At 37.8% G+C, this 21,710-nt stretch overlaps 1 protein-coding gene across 10 annotated transcripts in view; it reads right to left on the reverse strand.

The window, feature by feature from the left end:
- Positions 1 to 7,484: 7,484 nt before the first annotated feature.
- The window catches only part of Atad2 (ATPase family AAA domain containing 2), a 53,539-nt gene continuing 39,313 nt past the window's right edge, over positions 7,485 to 21,710 (reverse strand). For 9 of the 10 annotated variants that reach the window (XM_074069153.1, XM_074069152.1, XM_020156491.2 and 6 more), the window contains 9 exons: positions 19,068 to 19,203; positions 17,523 to 17,719; positions 16,686 to 16,845; positions 15,695 to 15,817; positions 15,424 to 15,567; positions 12,952 to 13,344; positions 11,581 to 11,714; positions 9,426 to 9,554; positions 7,485 to 8,887 (listed from right to left, as the gene is read on the reverse strand). In XM_074069153.1, the coding sequence (XP_073925254.1) occupies positions 8,843 to 8,887; positions 9,426 to 9,554; positions 11,581 to 11,714; positions 12,952 to 13,344; positions 15,424 to 15,567; positions 15,695 to 15,817; positions 16,686 to 16,845; positions 17,523 to 17,719; positions 19,068 to 19,203 (1,461 nt within the window). In that variant the 3' untranslated portion in view covers positions 7,485 to 8,842. Of the gene's footprint in view, positions 8,888 to 9,425; positions 9,555 to 11,580; positions 11,715 to 12,951; positions 13,345 to 13,556; positions 13,648 to 15,423; positions 15,568 to 15,694; positions 15,818 to 16,685; positions 16,846 to 17,522; positions 17,720 to 19,067; positions 19,204 to 21,710 lie in introns of those variants that run through there. The other variant, XR_012446411.1, reaches the window with a different exon arrangement.

Consider the following 21,710-nt stretch of genomic DNA (forward strand, 5'->3'; position numbering starts at 1 on the left):
CTCCTGAAGATAGCAGACAGGGCCTGACATTTAACTCATGGAGCAGTTTGAGATTAGGGCACCTGGCAGTTAACAGCTCTTTGTCTGACTGCAAGAAACTTGTAAGGTCAGGCAACGTTTCACAAGGCACATGGCAGCAATTTGGGGAGGTTAGCTGACATCTACACAATGATAGACCTTAGCTCCTTTGACAGAAAAGACCTAACTTCAGTTGATTCTCACACATGGCAGTCACTGATCCTGGTGGAAGGTTCTGGAAGCTTTAGGTTGGGAGATCCAGCTGAGGGAAGTAAGTCACTGGGGGTAGACCCTTGAAGGAATCTTGTCCCTGACCCCTTTCTCTTTCTGTTTCCTGTCCACCATAAGGTGAAGAAACTCCTCTGCCATACGCTTTTGCTGCCATCATGTCCTGCCTGAGTGTGCAGAGCCAAATGACCATGGACTGAACCCTCTGGAACTATGAGCCAAAATAAGCTTTCCTCCTTTAAGTTGTTCTCTTGGGTATTTTGGTCACAACTCACAAAAGTAACTAATATGAAAATGAGTTGTAAACCTCTTTCCTTTCTTTTGTTATTTTACTGTCATATGACAACTTTCCCACTGTCTGAGGAAGGCCCACCTCAAGGGGAGGGACTAAATATGGCTGTCCTTTCTCACCACCATCTATCAATGTAGATCAATGTAGAAAAATTGTCTACCTTGTAGCAACAATTGGAAATTAAAATTAAAATACAGCACCATTTACAGTAGAATCCAAAAATATATGAAATATTTAAGAATACGTAAGACAAGAGTTGTGTAAAACCTAAACAATGCAATCTATAAAACATTGCTGAGAGAAATCAAAGAAAATCCAAAGACACAAAGATCCTCAGCCAGCCATCTGTATCTATCTCTGGTTCCATATCTGTGAGTTCCAGTCTGCAGATCCAATAACCACAAGTTGAAAGCACTGGGGGAATGTGTCTGTATTATGTACACTTTTTGTCATTATTCCCTAAACATTACATTAATAAAGCATTTACATTTTCTTAGGCATTGTAAATCACCTAGAGATGTAAGTAACCCAGGTGGATATGACAATGCTTGATAGCATTGTCTTGATAGGCAATGGACCAGAACAGTCGAGAAATGGAACAATTAAGTTTTGATAAGGCTGCAATGCCCATTCAGTGGGGGAAAGGGTTGTTTTTTGCATGTGGCATACTTTAAAGCAGACTTGACAGAACATACAATCTCATGGTCATCCAGTATTGATGGACTTTGCATATTCCTGATGGAAAGGACATAAACTTTTCACCTGGACGAAGAGTAAAAGTGGAGCAGAAGGGGCAGACTGTGTGAGAGTCTCATTCGCCTTATATGCCAACCTTCACTCTGGTTTTTGCTCCAGACAGCTGACCATATAGATCACAGCAATGGGCTCCTAACCTCTGGCTTTTGATCCAGTTTGGCTAATTACAAACTCTAGCAAAAGCTTGAAGAGAAGAGAATGAAACCAGGGCAGCTGTTCTGGTTTGCTCTATCCGAGGCTGCCTAGGACTGCCTGGATCCCTTGACTGAAGGTCACTGCTATTCTTGAGGGGAAACAACACAAAATTTCCTTTTGGTTCCAGCAACCACCCTAACTGCTTATTCATTACAGCCTAGGGATGATGAGCCCCAAGTTACTACTTACTAATCCCCTACAGCTCACAACCTTTCCTTGAATTACCCTCTATTTAGTGTCCTTTTTCCTCATAAGCAAAGTGGGATTGTCTTGCAATGGGTGAGACAGTGCAAGAAAGTCCTTATAGCATTGTTTACAATCATTGAAAACTGGAAATGATCTAAAATGCCTATCAACAGTAAAGTGGATTAATGAACTGTGACTTACTCAAAAAATGGAATATTATACTTACAAAATGAATGGTCTACAACAGTATAAAATATTATGAAAAAGGTTTTAGTAAAAAGTATTAAGTGGAAAAGGGAACCACCCCCCCCTCAAAGATACTGCACATGTAGTAGAATAATACAGCAAGGTAAAACAGTGATTTTATTTTTCTTTTGGTGGTACTGGGGTTTGAACTCAGGGCCTCACGCTTGCTAGGCAGGTGCTCTACCACTTGAGCAACACTCCAGTCCTAAAACAGTGATTTTAAAATGCAGGTTGGGACTGCTGGAGTGACTCAAGTGGTAGAGTGCTCGCCTAGCAAGTGTGAAGCCTTGAGTTCAAATCTCAGTGCCATAAAAAAAAATAACAAAAAAAGTGAAAAATAAATAAAATGCAGGTTTTGGGGATACACACAGATGCAATACAATTACATAAAATGGGCAGCAAAGAATGAATGACTCAGGATTACCATCATCTTGGTGTGTAACTGGCTGATATGTCTGGTGGCTGAAGATTTCGTTTTCCTTTTTAGGTTTTCACAGATGTTTGTTACTAAAAGTAATCCAAACAGGGGCATGCATGGATCATTGATAAAAAAAAATTATGATTAATTCAATTTTGCATGCTTTTGGTTCCATTAAGGGGGGATTAACCTAGGGAGCTAATTAGCGGAAAGCCCTAACCTAGCCTGGGGAATCAGGGAGGACATCTGGGACATCTCAGGTGCCTAAAGTAGCCAAGTGAAGGGAGTTGGGGTTGGGGTGAGTGGAGAAGACCATTGCTGACTGGAGAGATAACCTGAAGAACCCAGAGGGGGAAAAGGCATTATTTATATCGTTGCAGTTTGTGTTGGTATAAAATTGTACACCAATTCTGTGGATACTGAAACTAATTACCACAAATTGATGACTTCTAACATTAGAAAAATGATTCTCCCAAATGATTCTAGAAGCCAGAAGTCCAAAATCAGTATCATTAGACCCAAATCATAGCAATAGTTGGGCTACACAACTCTGGAGGACCCATGGGAGGATCCATTTCTTGCTTTGTTTTTGGTGACTAGCCACCAGCATTTCTTTGGCTTGGCCACAATGCCAATCTGATTGTGGTCACAGTGCCTTCTCTTCCACGTAAAACTTTCCTATTTACCTTTTATAAGTTTGTGTGTGATTACATTTAGGATGTGTAGGGATAATCTCTCATTTTAATTTTGTTAATCTAAAAGAAAATGTCCCCCCCTTTGTTTTGCTGTATGACATTCCAGGGATTAGGACAAAGATTATGTGTGGAATAGGAACCTTCAACTGTGTTCCCTGCTCCCTCCCCCACATTACCTGAACACCCAGATGTGTCCAGTTGTATTCATTCAACAACTTCTCTCTATTCCTGTCCATATTCTTACAGCTCCTTGGTTGCTTATCTTCACAACTCTGGAATGATCCTTCATGTGCCCTGTGTTTCCAAAGTGGATCTTACTAATCTTTCTTTACAAAAATGCCTTTGATTGCTTCCCTCTGACTCTTCTGCCTCCAGCCTGACTTTGCTAGACCAAGGAGAGCTCTTGTCAGTCCATTTGATCATGCCACCATTGTGTGCTCAAGGATCTGGCAGTGTTTTGTTTTGTTTTTTTTTAATTCATTTATTCATATGCACATACATTGGATCATTTCTCCCCCCTGCCACCCCCACCTTCCCTCACTTCCAGGCAGAACCCGTTCTGCCCTTATTTCTAATTTTGTTGAAGAGAAGACATAAGCATAATAAAACAAAGCATTTTTGCTAGTTAAGGATAGCTATAGAGAGAGATTCCTAGCATTGCTTCCATGTACAAATGTGTTACAACCAAAGTTGATTCATATCTAACTGATTATTACACTGATTCCTGATCCCCTTCTTGTGTTGACCTCTGTCACTTTAAGGTTTCTGTATAAGTTCCTCTGGAAACTAAAGCAGATACCTTAAAAGCAACTGAGGCCAATAGGAAAAGGGGACCAGGAACTAGAGAAAAGGTGAGATCAAGAAGAATTAACCTAGAAGGTAACACACACGCACAGGAAATTAATGTGAGTCAACTCCTTGTATAGCTATCCTTATCTCAACTAGCAAAAACCCTTGTTCCTTCCTATTATGGCTTATACTTTCTCTACAACAAAATTAGAAATAAGGGCAAAATAGTTTCTGCTGGGTATTGAGGGGGTGGGGGCAGGGGGGAGAAATGACCCAAGCCTTATATGCACATATGAATAAAAAAAAAAAGTTCCTCTGGAGTGGGGACATCAAACGCTTTCATGTTTTGGGTTTTCTACCTATCCCCATACCTCCCGTATGTGCTCTCCCCTTGTCATGTGACCCAAGTTCAACCACATTGCTGCATTTGCCCTAGATCTAAGGTCTGCATATGAGAACATACAATTTTTGGTCTTCTGAGCCTGGCTAACCTCTTTCAGAATGATGTTCTCCAGTTCCATCCATTTACTTGTGAATGACAAGATTTCATTCTTCATGGCTGCATAAAATTCCATTGTGTATAAATACCACATTTTCTTTTTTTTCTTTTTTTTTTTTTTATAAGATGAGCATTGGACTGCCAACTTTATTTACTCATTCATGTACTTATGGGCATTACTGGGATTTGAACTCAGGACCTTGTGCTTGATAGGCAGGTGCTCAACCACTTGAGCCATACCCCAGCCCTACCACATTTTCTTAATACATTCGTTGGTGGTGGGGCATCCTGGCTGTTTCCATAACTTGGCTATTGTGAATAGAGCTGCAATAAACATGGGTGTGCAGGTGCCTCTGGAGTAATCTGAATCGCATTCCTTTGGGTATATCCCCAGGAGTGGGATTGCTGGATCATATGGTAGATCTTTGTTTAGATTTTTAAGAAGCCTCCAAATTTTTTTCCAGAGTGGTTGCACTAGCTTGCATTCCCAGTGTACAAGGGTTCCTTTTTACCTACATCCTCGCCAACACCTGTAGTTGGTTGGCAGTGGTTTATCAACTTTCATTTCCTGTAAGCAGCAAATCCTGAGTAAGACTTTTAGACACCTTAGCATCAAAAATAGTCTCCAGGCTGGGTACATAGCTCAGTGGTAGTTTGCCTAGCATGTGCAAATGTCTGGGTTAAATCCCCAGCACCACACACACAACACACCTTTCCCTCAGATAGCACATTAAAGGAAGCACAGGAAGCAGTGTTCTCACCCTTTCCCTTCCAAAGGGCTTTCCACTTCCCTCTATCTCATGGGCCTAAACTTAGTCACGTGGCTACATCTTGCTGCAATAGAAAAAACATAATTTTCTAGTTGAAAACATTTCCTATGGTTACAAGAAATGAGAATGGAATTTCAGGTCAACTGGCATATATGGTTCACAATATATTATCTAGCACGGTGCAATCTCTTGACTGTATCATTTGAGCAACAAAGTATCTTGTATGTCAGCCTCTGAAGTAGGGAATAGTGGAAAGAATCTGAAATAAACTTAATTAATTCCTACAGTGCACATCTATGGGGATTTCTAATAGAACCAGCTGAAAAACAAATGTTCTCAAAATATTATTTGCAGAGAATAGAAAAAAGGGAGGGGGAAGTAATTCTCAGTGGAGAAACCCATCAGCCAATGATCCAGGTCCAACAGCCAAAAGACAAACTTGACAGTATGCAACCATGCTGTAATCACCTTTCCTCTGATCTTCCTCGCATTCCCTCCACCTCCATAATCCTGGTCTACTCATGAGAAAAACACCAGACTAACTCTAAGAGGGGCATCTTCTAGAATACTTGACCACTCTTATCCAGCCACTGGATTGAGTTTGAATCCTTTTTATTTTTTGGTGGAGTTTGAACCTAGGTCTTCACCCTGCAAAGCAGGCCCTCTACCACTTGAGCCACACCTCCATTCCATTTTGCTCTATTTTGGAAATAGGGTCTCACAAACTATTTGATTGAGCTGGCTTCAAACTGTGATTCTCCCGATCTCAGCCTCTTAAGTAGTCGAGTCGTTTATGATACAGCACAGTTTCGAATTTTTGAAGCACTAAGTCTTAAAATTTTGATGAAGCCTAATTTATCTAAACTTTCCTTTTGCTGTGTTTTTGGTGGCAGATGTAAGAAACCATGCCAAATTCAAGGTTATAAAGACTTCCCATTTTCATCTAAGAATTTTAAATTTAGGCCTTTGTTCCATTTTGTTTTTTATACTATGGTGTGAGGTAGGAACTCAACTTCCTTCTTTTGCATGTAGATATCCAGTTCTAACACCATTTGTTAGACTATTCTTTTCCTACTTCATACACTTGGGCACCCTTGCTGAAAATCAATTGACCAGAGATACACTGGTTTTTTTCTGGGCTTTCAGTTAGACTCCATGAACTTATACATCTCTCCTTGTGCCTGTTCCACACTGCTTTGACTCGTGTAGCTTTATGGTGAGTTTCAAAATTAGGATGTGGCTATCTCTACTTGCTTCCTGGCTTTCCTCAACCATGACATTTCTGCCTTGCCACAGGACTTAAAGCATGAGTCAGTCATTCATGGCTGGCAACCTCTGAAATCATGAAACAAACCTTCCTTCCTTTTCTCAGATATTTTTTTGCAGCAACAGAAAGTGTTATAAATGGAATTGCTTTCTCAACTTCCTTTTGGAACTATTTATGGCTAATACATAAAAATGTAACCTTTTAATATACTTTCTACCCTATAGCTTTGCTGAACTCAATGACTTATTTTGAAAATTTGTTATGATTTTCTACATGAGATAGTGCAATTTCTGACCATGGATATTTTTCATCCTTTCCAATTTGGATGACTTCTTTTTTTGGTGGAACTAGAGCTTGAATTCAAGACTTCTTGCTTGCAAAGCAGGTGCTCTACAGCTTGAGCCACACCTTCAGCCCATTTTGTTCTGGTTATTTTGGACATAGGGTGAAGGGGGTCTCACGAACTATTTGCCTGGGCCAGACTCAAACTACAGACCTCCTGATATCAGCCTCCCAAGTAGCTAGGATTACAGGCATGAGTCACCAGCACCCAGCTTGGATGACTTTTCTTTTTCTTGCATTATTAATTGCTTTAGAAGGACTGCACCTTTAGGTTAAAAATGAGAGGAAACATTCTATCTTTGCAATTTCAAAAGGGGTTTTAATCTCTACATTGCAATATAGAAGTATCACTTTCAGAGTTTGTAGATAGTGTGCCACAGAAAGGATAACATGGACTGGCGGAGTGGTTCAAGTGGTAAGAGCACCTGCCTAGCAAGTATGAGGGCCCTGGGTTCAAACCCAAGTGCTGACCCCCCAAAAAGAAAGGATAATAAACATTTTAGTCTCTGCAGCTAAAGTATGTATAACCCAAACATTCTAGTGTCAACAGCAATTTATTTTTTGAGACAGGTCTCACTACGTTGCCCAGGCTGGTCTTGAACTCCTATGCTTAGGGGATCCTCAGGTTTCACCGTCCTGAGTAGCTGGAACTATAGGCATGTACCACCACACTTGGCAGATCAACAGCACTGTAAATTATGCACAGTAATGTAAGAATGAAGAGCTTTTCTTGTTTTACGCTGTTATCTTTAATGTTTTTTAAACTGAAGAAACAGAAACAAGTAAGTTTTCACCTTTAAAATTTATTACACAAACCATACACACAAAATGAAGTTCTGGAAGAATAAGTTATAATATACTTCAATAAGAGTATAAGAGAATGATATGTATACCACCAACAATATGCATACATTTAAATGTTCTCAATGATTGGGATTTTTCTATGAATTATATGAGGCAGTATTTATGAATTAAGGTATCCAAATTTAAAAGTTTACATATTCAGATAATAAATCAACAACAAACAGCAGCTCAATTTTGAACCATAGTAAAATGCAAAATCTTGGGGTAGGGCAGGGGGTATAGCTCAGTGGTACAGCACATGCATGAGTCCCTGGGTTCAAACTCTAGTACCACCATCACCACAAGCTACAAAACCCCACAATCTTTCACTTTTACATTACTGTTCCTTATTCCCTCCAATAAGGTTTCTAAGAACTATTTTGCAAGCTGATACTAGAATGCTTCCCCCAGTATGTATGGAGGTGAATGGTTTAACCTTTAAGAAATGTATTTTTGGTATCAGTAATACAAAATTATATTTATATTTATATATTTGTATATAAACAATATCTATAGAATATCTAAACACAATTGTAGAAAGACAGTCTTCAAATACAAAAACTTTGTGCTAGTAAAAAGATGTTTAACAAGGTAGTAATTAATATATTTTTTGTACATATTACAAAAGTAAACCAAAAAATATTTAAAATATTTATTAACCCAAAGAATTATAAAAAATGCTCATCCTAAAACATTAATTCTGATGTTCAAGTACAGAATGTGGTACAGCCCTCTTGCAAATCATGACTTGAATTCTGGTTTTTATGTGAGTGGGCAAGGGAAGCAAAAGGCAAGTAGAAGGGCATTAAGGAAAACAAAGATGACATAAGACACAATGGATAACAAAATGGTTATTGTATCTGGTCTGATAACCATTTTTTTCCTGCAGAGCTGGGATCAAACCTAGGGCACACTGTGCATGTTAGGTAAGCACTCTACCACTAAGCTACACTCCCAAGCCCTAACCTTGGTTTAGAAGAGTACAATTAAAAGTGCTTAATTAAAAAAAAAAAGTCAATGTGGCTAATTATTCTTAAGTGCCATAAAACATTAGTTATTAGTTATCAAAATAGCTTTATTAAGAACTGGCCAAACTTCAACTATTACTATTACTACAGTGTTTTGTTCAAAATTCTAATATTTATGTTATCTTACACATGTACATAAACATCAGAAAAGTTTAAATACTTTTATTTTACTACTTTAATCTTTTTCTTGAAGATGAGTGTTTCATCTTCCATCAGTTATGTTGTTATGACAGAAGTAAATTAAATAGGAACTGAATATAAAAAACCTCATCATGATCTGGAACCACTGAAGTTTTCTACTTCTTGCTCCATTTTCTACATAAAGGGTAGGAAGGAAAAATAATAAGTTTCAATACAGAAAAAGCAAAAAAATAATTTCATAGATGTTTACTTTTAATAAATGTCCTTAAGGATATTAATATCCACATAAATATCTGATAAAATTTACTTGCACATTCATAGATATTATTTTATATTTTACAAGTAATAGTATTACATTTTATACCATGTAAGTATTATAGTATACTCTAGAATGCACACAAAATGAGTTTTCAGTCTCATTGATACTATAATTATTTAATATAAAGGCAAAGCAATGAAGCTCTAGATGTAAAAAAATTCGTAATTCACACATTAAAAATGCTTTTTAAATTCTTCTTTTCTTTTCTTGAGATAGGGTCAAACTATATAGCTTGGGTTGAACTTGAACTCACTATGTAGCCCAGGCTGGCCTCAAGCTCACAATCCTCTTGCTTCAGCCTTCTGAGTGCTAGGATTAGAGGTGTACACCATTGAACCTGGCTTTTGGCTTCTAAATCCTTATTTAGAAAAAAGTTTCAACTCAATAGTTTACCTGTGTAAGTGTTGTTTTATCATAGTCCCCACGATGCTGGTAAATACACTGGCTGATGACTGCATACAAATTTTCCAGTTGAAATATATTGTATTCTTTACTTTTTTTAACAACAGTCTTCAAAAGATTCTAAAAGAAGAGTGTTCACATTTGTGAGATAAATTCCCTCAGACAAGGTATTTAATTCTTGAAGCTTTGGGGAACTGTTATCATAAAATCTAGAGAAAAGAGAGCCTAAGCCATTTGGTGAGACACGGCAAGCCTTTGGCAGTGACTCTGACACTTGGCAGTATTAACTTTATCACCATTCTGTGATTCTGACCTTGGCCCTGGGTAAAAAAAAAAAAAAGAAAAAAAATCTGATTCTAAAAACTACAGCTGAGGATGCCAATCTCAATTCTATCTACGAACCTCAACAGACAAATTTCAAAATAACCTCACTTTAGATTAATAGGTAAAAAGCTTCTTCTTCATGGCAGTGTAAGTATATTATGATCAATTTCATTCGGTGAAACTTAAAAAGGTACTACACGTGGGGCTACCTTACCACTCAGGATACTTCCATTTGGTTAGTTGTGTCTTTTTCTCAAGACTGAAGTGGCAGACCCACTAGTAGAGCCTTAAGTGAGGTCCTACCAGGCTGTACCATCACAACTAAGTAAAAACCATATGAAGTGTTATAAGCAATGGTCATAAAAACAAGGGATGGGAACAATCACTTAGGTAAGTGTGTTAAAACTATAAATCAGCACATTAGTCATCTCCAAACACTGTTTTTATGCCAATCTGTCCACCACAGAAGGTTTATCCTTTCATAAAAGGTCATTATTTCTTGCTTTCCCAATAGATATATTGGGAAATATATCTATTTATTACACAGTCCCTCGTTTGGTGAGTTACGTTACTGGAGAAGGTACAAGTCTCAATAAACAGCTGCCTATAACTGACTAAATGATAATATGCCTGTATGCTGAATGGAAAAAAGCTGGAAAATTTATAAAAACTTACTAGTAGAGCAATAATCATCTTTAACCCCAAACAACATGGTGAATTATGCAAAGTTCCTATTTTCATGGTCATAAAATTTTTATAAATCTCACATATTTTAAAAGAAAATTTTCAGATGAAGTTTTTTTTTTTTTTTTTTTTGAGGAATTGCTCCAGATAAATTGCTGATTCCTTCTATAATGAGTATTTAAGTACGGACATGAAATTCTTAGTAAAGTGGCTACATTAAAAAGAGAAAGGTTTTCCTGAGCTAACTATTACTTGTACTTCAGAGAGTCCTTCTAAATTGTTAAAACTCTTACCTGTAGAAATAACTGATCTTTGATAAATATATATAGTTCTATACATTGAAAAATTTCAATGTCCCCAGCCTTGAAATGTGGCCAAAATAAAATAGGTAAGCTGGAATTAGGATGCAATTTTTTTTTTTTTAAGTTTTAACAAGGATTTATTTTAGTGTAACAGGATAAAGTACAAAGAGGGGAGGGGAAAAGAGAGAGATTTCCTGCCCTCTTTCAGGAAATAGAAGCAAAGGTTTTTATTTTGAAGGGAAAGGGCAATAAATCAATGTTATTTCAGTATGTCAAAGCAACTGCAACGTATCCAAGTTGTTTGTTGGGGAGCTAAAACTGTTTAGGGATATCAGGGTGGAGTCCAGAGGCAGGATTATTCTTATAGAGGTAATAATTAACCCAAGAGCACAAGAGAGAAGATGGTAAAGAAAAACACCAAGAAGCTTCTATGTAGCTGAAGGCAAGGATGGTTTAAGGATACAGCACTCAAGGCAGAAGAGGAATCAATGCTGTCAAATGTTAGACCTGGCAGGATTCAATTTAACAATAGCAGGAATTACCTGTTAGGAAGTCATTTTATCTGAATGGTGAGGATGAAAATGCAAATGAGAGGAAAACAGAGGGAAAAAGAAGCACCAACAGATCTGGCAGCCTATCAGCATACCACACATCCTCATATACAATTCCTCCTTTGGGGGAGGGGATGGAGAGAACAGTAAAGAGAAGCTAGGAGGAAGAAGAAAAGTTGTGGTTTCTCACATGCTTTCTATGTTGAGAGTGCCTTTAGTCCATAGTCCAGCATTTGGGGATTAGTAAAGAATGGAGGGAAAGCATCATGATTTCAATTTACATACTTTTAATTGCTCATGGTCCACCACAAGTGTTGGTGTAGGCTCAGAGAGAATTGCCAAAGCCTTTTCGACACTGATGAGCTGCTGCTGCTCTACTTGAGAACGTCTAGATCGAGTCATTCGTAGAATACACATTTCTACAATGAAAAATTAAGTGACTATTATTTGCTCCACAGACAGTATGCTTAAAGTAAGTATTAGACAGATTAAATAACAGAATTTTATAAAGAACATAAATACTAATTCTGGGTTAATCTCTTTCTGTTATAAGATTAAAATACTACCACTTACACACACTCAAAAACTGGGTGCAGACAAAGGCTGGAGGAGTGGCTGAAGGGGCAAGCAACTGCCTAGCAAGTGAGGGGCTTGTGTTTAACCTCCAGTGCTGCCCCCCACCCCCCAAAAACAATGGAGATTGAAAAATACTCCTCAACTGGAGTATTTCAAGGTTGCATGTGGGGGATACCTCAATAGGTTAAGACTGCCGTGGACATAAGACTTAGAACTTAAAGAGCTGGGAGAAGCCAGGCATGGTGGTACACACCTATAACCCCAGCAACCAGGAGGTTGAGGAAGGAGGATTGTTGAGTTTGATGCTAGCCTGGGTAATATTGGGAGTCCCCATCTCAAAAGAGAAAACTAAAAAAGGACTGGGGATGCAGGTCACTGGTAGAATGTTTGTCTAGCATGTGTGAGGCCCTGGGTTCAATCTTGGCCGAGGTGGGGTGGGGGTAGGGAGAGGGAGAGGGAATGATATATATTGATAGATAAATAAATAAATAATTAACTAGATATGGGAGGGACCCAAGCAATCTAAAATGAGTGAAATCAGGCCTATCCATGTTAGGTCTGGGGACGTAGCTCATTGGGAGAATCCTTGCTTAGCATGTGCTAGGCTCTGGGTTTTATCTCCAGCACTTCAAGAAGATACAAATGAAGATAATTCTAAATGGAAAATACAGGGAGCAGGACCACAGGAGTGGACTTACTCTACAGTAAGGGATAGAAGAATGACGGGTAAGAGGTGTTCTTTATCACTAAGCAAAAATCATAGGAAACTGCTTACCTTAACTAGGTTTTTTTTTTTTCCCTTCTGTTTTTAAAAGTAGTATAGACAGACTCTGGGCTACCTGCTTTAAATGGATTATGTTATTCAACCCTACCATCCAAAAACTCTACCCCAATTTTGTTGAAGAGTAAACAGGCTAAAAGATCACAAGCTACAAGGCAGTGAAGTGGAGGTCAAATCCAGGTCTGTTCAACGCCAAAGTGTACGATGACAACAGTGATTTACTAGCTCAAAGGTAAGCACACTGATACGTAATTAGTTATTTAGGATCTTTGACTGAATAGCTTTTAACTGTGACTTACCTTTTGCTTCATTTTCATCAGAATTATCTACAATCTGAGAGCTAGAAGCATCTCCGTTGCAAGAAATCTTATCTTTTCTCAATTCTGTACATGTAGTTTTTGTAGATTCTTCAAGTTCATTTTCAGTATTACAAATACTGGGACTATTATTTCCCAACTCAATTTTGTTTTCACAGGCACTTTGCTGCTTCTCATTTTCTTCTATTGAAGACTCTCCTGTGTTTCCGGTGTCGTTATGTTCTACACTTGTATCCTGAGCTTCCTCTGCATCACTCTCCATTTGGTCATCCACAGCATTTTGGCTATCATCTTTTGCCTGTGAAATTCTCCTTCGTTTTGCTTTGGTGCCTACACACCACTTTGACTTTTTGTGAATTTTTCTCTTCAACTGAGCTTTAAACAAACAAAACAAAAACAAAAAAAAGATATCTAACAAATTTCTAAATTCTATGATAAAAGAGTTTAAAAAAAATCCTGAGATATAAGAAGACAGAAAAGTTGAGAACCACAGTAAGTACTTTTGTATGGTTGGAATATTGAAGCAGAAGTAGAGTACTACGAAAAGATGAAGAAATGGGGAAGGTTCAGATCATAAAATGACCTACTTTCCATGGAGTGTAGACTGTATCTTGAATAATTTTTTTCAAATGTTGAATAACTTTAAGGAGGGCAATGACATCATCTACCCAATGATGTCTGGCAATAGAATGAGAAATAAATTAGAAAGAAGGCAAGACTTACAACAGTCTACACTTACTGAGTGCTTAACACGTATTAAGAACTGTTTTCAAGTACATTCCATACAGGAATTCATTGAAATTTTGCTTCAGCCTGATGGGGTCTGTTACTATAATCATCATTACTTTAAAGATGGAGAAACTAAGGTACAGAGAGAGCCAATATTCTGTCTAGAACTTGGAAAAATAACTGAATGTTGGGAGGTAATATGGAAAGGAAGATTTGATTATTTACATCTTAGGTGGAAACAGGTGATAAGGAATCAAGTTGAGTCTGAAATACCTATGGTAGAAATACTTTCAAACCTAGCTACTTGGAAGGCAGAGATGAGGAGGATCACGGTCCAAGGCTAGCAGGGCAAATAGTTTGTGAGACCCTATCTTGAAAATACTCAACACAAAAAATGGTTGGAGGAACGGCTCAAGTGGGAGAGTACCTGCCTAGCAAGCGTGAGGCACTGAGTTCAAATCCCAGCACTGCCAAAAAAGTACCTTCAAATTGACCAAGTGGAAGAAAGAAAATTTTACAAGTAATTCTCAGATTTTTTTAGTTTTAATTTGTGATTGGCATATGACATGCATAAAGTATTCAAAACATAAACAAGGGAGTTGTTGCTCCTATTTCCTGCATGGGGAACAGGAAATGTTTGTCTTTTCTCCAATTTCTCCCTACTTATCCTGTTGTACACTAAAATAAATCCTTGCTAAAACTTCTAAAAAAAAAAAAAAATCAACAGTGAATATCCATGTACATTAAAAATAATTTGTATGTTAAGTGTGTCTGCGTTTAGGAGATTCATCATTCATGTAGTTGAGGTTTAACCATTTTCCCTGTTGCAATAATCATCCAAATTTTTTCATTCTACTGTATATGAGCATTTGAGTTGTTCTCAGTGTTGCTTCTTTGAACATTCTTCTCTCTTTTGGTAAACCTAATATATGCCATCCTATTGGGTCTTTTGCTAGGAATGGATTGTTTTAAGAAAGCCAATTTCCATGTCCAAAGTTTTCTTACGCACACTTGCTTAGAGTTGAGTTGACTGAGAACATTCTGACAGTGGAAACCTCTTGCTGATTCTCCTTTTTAGATGCCTACCACTCCCATTTTACAATAGAAGTGCTTACTCTTTATTTCAAATCAATTACCCCACAAAGGACAAACTGGCATTAAACTAACAGAAGGTTCTGCTGGGGGCATAGCTCAGTAGTAGAGTGCTTGTCTAGCATGTGCCAAGGCCTGGGTTCAATCCCCAGCACCAGGTTGGGGGGTGATGGTAGGGAGGGTGTACACATAACATGTTGAAAAAAAGTGAATGAATGGTAATGAAGAATTAAGAGGCTCAATCTGGGAAAATAAAATGAGTAAGTGAGGCGAAGAGGCTGAACAGAGTCTGACATTTATGGGGCTTACAGAGCAGAAATTGGAATTAAAAGTCTGCTAAGGAAGGTAGGCCTCAGAAAAACTCACAGGCTTGGAGGTTGATACCCTCTGGCTATAGCCTAAGAATAATGGGGAATTGAAAATAGACCAAGATTCATAGAAAATAAGTCAGTAAATTCAATTCAATTAGGTGGTGAATTGGAATTGCAAGTGGTAAATTATGAACTTGGATTTCAAGAGTGTAAAGTTGTTGAATGTAACCTACTGGATTAATAAAGAAAAGCAAGGGAGAAAGTAATGGCTTCAAGAGAAAGGTTACAATTTCATAAATGAAAATTACCCAACAATACTTACCAGGTGTGCTGCAAGCCACAGGAGTACTGGGTGTCTTTGGCTTTTCATTCTGCTCCACATCGGATTTTTTATCACCAGCAGGAGCAGAATTTTGCCTTGGCATCACATGGTAGTAAGATGGGGCGTATTTTGAGGAGCTACAACCTTATAAATAAATATGCAGGGTTACAAAAAGGGTTTCCAGATTTCAAAATTGTATAAAAAATTAATTAAAAGGACTCAATACATCACATGTAAAGCATCTTTTTCTGATGCCAAATCATTTTCCTACCTCTTTTCTTTCTAGATTCTTCAATCTCTTCACAAAGCTGCTCAAAGTCTTCATCAAGTTCTTCTTTGATTATTGCGTAGGCGGTATCTCTTAAAGCACAGGCTCTATGTCTAATAAGACGATCTGAGAAATGAGTAAACAAACAATTCTTCATTTTCCCCTTTCAATAATTTACCACAAATAAACTCAGTATTTTGGGCTAAGACAGTAGCCATTACAAATCCTTTTATACTTTTACCATAAGTAATAAAAAGTTACTAGAGTTGTATCAATCTGTGTTTGATGCTACTCCTTAACACTCTGGTTATGAATTGATATGGCAGATTACGCACAAACAATTTTATTGCTGTACCCTATGCAGATCCTTGCAAAGTATCAGAAAGAGAGATAGAGGTGTAGTTCAGTGAGCTTTTCAATTATTTAACCAGCTCTCAGTAGCTCCCTATACTAATCAATCCAACTTACAAGTACCATCAACTACAGGTCTGGAAAGATATCCTCAGTCTTAATGTGTCCGGGGAACTACAGGGCTTAGTTTTTGTAAAAAACATTTCTATTAACAAGTATTAAATATTATTACTTGGTAATAAAAACTGTAATGGTTTTAACTGAGAAAATCGTTTAAAACCTATTTTATTAGAGTTTATTTTTCCACTTGGAGAAAGAACATCGACAAAGTAAACAAGGTATTTTATGTCTCACTAGAGGATGCATCCCATAATTAATTATTGCTATTCGGGGATGCGAGGGTGGAAAAACCCTGCATCCAAATTCTACCTCTGCCCTACCCCAACAGTGTGACCTTGAGCAAGATTTTTAACCATTATAAATTTCACCTTCCTTATCTATAGAATGGGCAAAGGTAAGGTTGTAATGAGGATTAAATGGCCTTATGAATGTAAAATATTTTAAATATAGTACCTAACATAAAAATTATTAAGAATTAGCAGCCCCCACACCATCCCCTGAAAAAAAATTCATTAATGCTCACCTCCAGGATCTCTATCTGGATTGTATTCTAAAGCATTACTACAGATTAGATCAATATCTCTCAAATAGTCTTTCACAGTCAGATACTTGTGTAGATCAATTTTACTGATAACAGATGAAAGATCCATTGGTTGCTTTATTACAGTGACATAATCTGGAACCTAAATTAAAGCAAATGACAAGATCACTCAACTAACTCTAAACATAAAAACATTTCACTCAAGTTTTGGCCAGGAAATACATGGGATAGAGAATAAGAGACAAGGATTTTCTATTAATATGAAACCTTGGGTTCTATCTAAGCTTGTTTGTATTTTATATTTTTTCCTGTTCTTGGGCAACTACATTTTCCAGTAACATCTTTTATCTTTTTCCTCACGTAACTGCAAACCATATTTCAATGTCAACTTAAAAGATTCACCCCTTTGCCAAGCACAGTGGTACATGCACTCGGGGGACAATCTTAGCCCTAGGAAGGCTGAGGCAGAGGTCAGCCAAGCCTACATTGTAGGTTCCAGGCTCATCTGTACTACACTGCAAGACCGTGACTCTCCAGGTTAATTCCAATTGTGTAGGCCATTGTAGTATCGCACGGCATTAATATTCTCAAATTGCTTTTAGAATGTTTAGATAGGGTGGGAAAAGTTAACTTTCTATTCTCCACAAGAAAGGAAAACGTACTAGATAGCTCTTAAAGTCTCCACAAGCTTAGGACACTAAATTGGTACATGCTTCCATATAAAGAAAACAAGTTCAGAGTATAGCATGACTACTCAAATATTCTGGTTTTCAAACATTATGGCTTAGAACACATATGAGCCAATGATAAAATTAATACCTCATCGGGGTCAACAGGCTTAGTAAACACTCGGAATCGTTTGTCAATAGCAAGCCTATGTGTGACATTTCTTAAGAAAATCCTCAGTTCTCTAAATGTATCTTCTTCCTGTTCTTCTAGTCGCTTTACTTCTTCTGCTGTCATTGGTCTTGGCTCGGGAGGTGGTGCTACTGGGAGTACCTCCAAGGCCTGCAAAACTACACAAGAAGATTTTAGTTACTACCCTCCATAACGCCAGTGCATATAGTGTCAGGCTTTCAGGGGTTATCTTCCTTACATTTGCCAGGAATCCAAGTTAAAAAAAAAAAAAGTACTGCTATAATCTCTACCACTAAATTCCCTCCAGAAATAACTAGTAACTTGCAAACATTTGGAATACTAATTCCTAAGTCATTAGGAATTAGTTCCCTTTTAAGATGGTTAGAAGGCTAGTAAGACTTTGAAAATGCATTACTTCTGAGATAAGAATACTCTAAGTACAAAAATATCTTCTTTATTAGTTTTAAACTAATGAAAAATTGTGGCATGTTTCAAATATGCTAAAGCTTAATTTTCTTTAACTGGATGTACAATGGGTATCCAGGAATAAGAAAGGATATGAGAGATCTGCCTCAATAAGCTGGCAATTTATCAAGGGAGTAAGACACATAATTTCATCATTATAGTGTCATATTAGTAGTATGAAAGAAGTTGAGCAGAACATTAGGCAGAAATGAGGGGTAGAAACAGTAACAGGGTACTGGTGACTCATGCCCGTACATTCTAGCTACTTGGGATGCTAAGATCAGGAGGATCATGGTTTGAGGGCAACCTGGGCAAACAGATTGTGAGAGACACCAAAACGGACTAGAGGAGTAGCTCATGAAGCCCTGAGTTCAAACTCTAGACAACCCCCATCAAAAAAAAAAAAAAAAAAAAAGGTCGAAGCCTGATAAGAAGCATAAATAAAACTGAATTGCATGAGGTTTAAAGACACAGCTTTGTGACAAAAAGAGGTGGCAGAAGGGAAGAACACAAAGCTAAAAATGGGCTTGGGAGGATAAACTGGGACTATCCTATGAACACCTTGTATGCCTTAAGAATGTTAGTCCATTTTAAGCATGGATTTTAAGGCAGTAGATGCATCAACCTCACGACTGAGATATTAATTTTTTTGGCAGTACTGGTGTTTGAATTCAGGGTCTTTTGCTTAGGCACTCTACCATTTGAGTCATGCCTCCAGCCCTTTTAGTTTTTAGTCAAATAGGATATTACATTTTTCCCTGGAGCCAGCCTGGTCAGCAATTCTTCTATTTATGCCTTCCACATAGCTGGGATGATAGGTGTGCACCACATGCTTCAGCTCAGTGGTTGAGATGGAGTCTTGGTATCTTTTTTGCCTGGGCTGGCTTCGAATTGAGATCATCCAGCTCTGCCTCCAACGCAGCTGTACCCATTCTATGACTGAGGTTTTTAAAAGCTTGTGGTATTAGATGTCAGTGACATTGACATTTTAGACCCACTTTCTTAAATTATTATATATTAATTTTGAGATAGTTAACTAACCTGCTTTCTTTTTTGATAAAGGAGGTTTAGCAGCTTGTTTGAGAATTAAATCTTCAAAAAATTTTGTCCGTTCTTCTTTACCTGGTAACTGGACATTGAAAACCTCTCCATAATCATGAGTAAACAATTCTTGCACCTTAAAAAAAGAAAACAAATGCAATACATACAGAATATACATATATGTAGCATGCACACACAATATATGCACTGATCATTTAATGCAACAGGAAGTTATTGTACACATTTTTAATGAAAATTTATAAATAAAAGATAATTTTCTTAAAGTCTTAGAGAATGTTGGATTAATGAATAAACCATGTGTGTAACAGATTAAAAACTCAGTAACACAGCATCTTCTTTAAAACTCAAGAATGCAGTAACTGCCAGGCCCCAGCAGCTCACACCTGTAATCCTAGCTACTCAGGAGGATCATGGTTCAAAGCCAGCCCTGGGCAAATAATTCCTGAGACCCTATCTTGAAAAAACCCCTTACAAAAAAGGGATAGTAGAATGACTCAAGTGGTCAGAGTGCCTGCTTAGCAACCGTGAGGCCTCGAGTTCAAACCCCAGTGCCCGGGGGGTGGGAGGTGGGGGCAGGTTATGAGAAAGAATACAGTAACTGGCATGATTCCACTGTATTTAAAGGATTTGTTGGGATCAACTGATTCACTTTCACAACTCAAGTGAGATGTGAGAACAATGTTCAAAACGAATAAAGACTGGAAGTGTTGGTAAGGCTATGGAAAAAAACTGGAAACCTTTGGGTTGCTTGTAGGCATGCAAAATGATGCAGCCATGGTGGAAAATAGAGTTGTGGTTACTCAAAAGGTAAAAACAGAGTTACTATGTGACCCATCAAGTCCATTTCTTGGTATAGATTCAAAAGAATTGAAAGCAACAATTTAAAAGATACTTGTACACCAATAATCACAGCAGCATTATTCACTAAGTCAAGAGGTAGAAACAACAACCCAAATGTCCATCTCTAGATGAATAAGCAAAATACAGAATGCACGTGGAATGGAGTATTATTGCAGCATCTACCTCCAGTGACTATGGAAGAAACTAGCCTATACTGGACACAGTATGTGTCAGCAGTTTGTACTCTGGGCACAGGGTTCTTTGCTGCTGATGTCAGTAGCCATATGTAAGGCATTGCCTTATAGCAGATGGCCAACAAGCCTATTGGAAACGAAGGTCAATTACTCCAGAGCTGTCCAAGAGCTCTTTCAAGTTCTTCCTAGTACTGACCCACAGCAAGAAACTGCTTCCTTACGTCAAACTGCATTATGGTTACCTTTATCAACCTTATCCCATTGCTTTGTCTTTCATGGATTTACAGAAATTTTTAATAAACATTCTTTCTCATTTTTCCAGACTATTCTGAGTTGTGAGAATCCAATAGGGTTCATGCATATACACAGCCGTTTTCTAATTGAAATTTTGAGATGGACAAATTTTGAAGTAGCTAATAATGAAACAACACACCTGTGCTATCTAGACACTGACTCAGTAAAAACAGTAAGGCTCAAAGTAGACTGACTTACTTAACAATTCATTCAGATTATTCATTTAAAAATGAGCAATTCCTCATCCTGTGCCCATTCCCCCTATACTACCAGGTGGTACTGGAATGTTTTACCTGGTTTACAAGTATATGCTTAGGAAATGCCCTGAGAATAAACGCTAGAAGTTATCCTTTTAGAAAAAAATCTTTTTGCCATGTTTGGTAGCTCTCATTTGTAATCCTGAATACTTGGGAAGTGGAGATTGGGGGAATCGCAGTTCAAGGTCGGCCCAGGCAAAAAGTTAGCAAGACCTTATCTCCACCAATAATGCCGGGTGCTGTGGCATGTGCCTGTCATTTCTGCTACCCAGGAGGTATTAAATAGGAGGATTATGGTTTAGACCAGCCTGGGAAAGAACACAAGATCCTATTTATCCTAAAAACAACTAAAAAGCAAAAAGAGCCAGTGGTGTGGCTCAGGGGTACAGTGTGTGTCTAGAATGTGTAAAACTCCAGGTTTGATGCCCAGAAAAAAAGTTCAACTAGTCTTGTTACCAAACATTTTAAACTCAGTATCTTTATTTCAGACTTCAAAATGACTAATAAAGTTTAACTGACAGTGAATATGAGAAGACAATGGTGTAATATGGCTATTGAGCAAAAACCTTTACATCTGTGTTAATCAGAACACTGCAGGCATACTTTATTTATTCTGGCTATGGACTTCTTGGTTTGACAGGTAGTAGAGCTTGCTACTACCACAATCTTTCTCTCAGCATTCTGCTATGTAGTATTTCCAGCCTCCCTTGCAGTAAGGCATGGCATACAACTAAGCCAATGGAATGTGATAGGAAACGATATATGCCACTTTTCAGATCAGACACATGCAAGAGTGTCTTTCCAGCTGGCTGGAATGAAAGAAATCTGGAAAGGGACATGGTGAAAATGAGAAAACTCTTTCAGCTTAACTGAGTGACTGCAAGGTAAAAGATCCACTAGTCTAGTTATCAGCCTAGGACTAAGACCAAGAAAGAAGCTTCTACTTTATTAGTAATTCTAACGAATATGTCATATCATAGAATAAATTTTTAATGCAAAGAAGCCTGAGCCAGAATGGAGACAGAAATGAACATAAA

The sequence above is a fragment of the Castor canadensis genome, chromosome 3, assembly GCF_047511655.1.
Source record: "Castor canadensis chromosome 3, mCasCan1.hap1v2, whole genome shotgun sequence".
Taxonomy (NCBI): domain Eukaryota; kingdom Metazoa; phylum Chordata; class Mammalia; order Rodentia; family Castoridae; genus Castor; species Castor canadensis.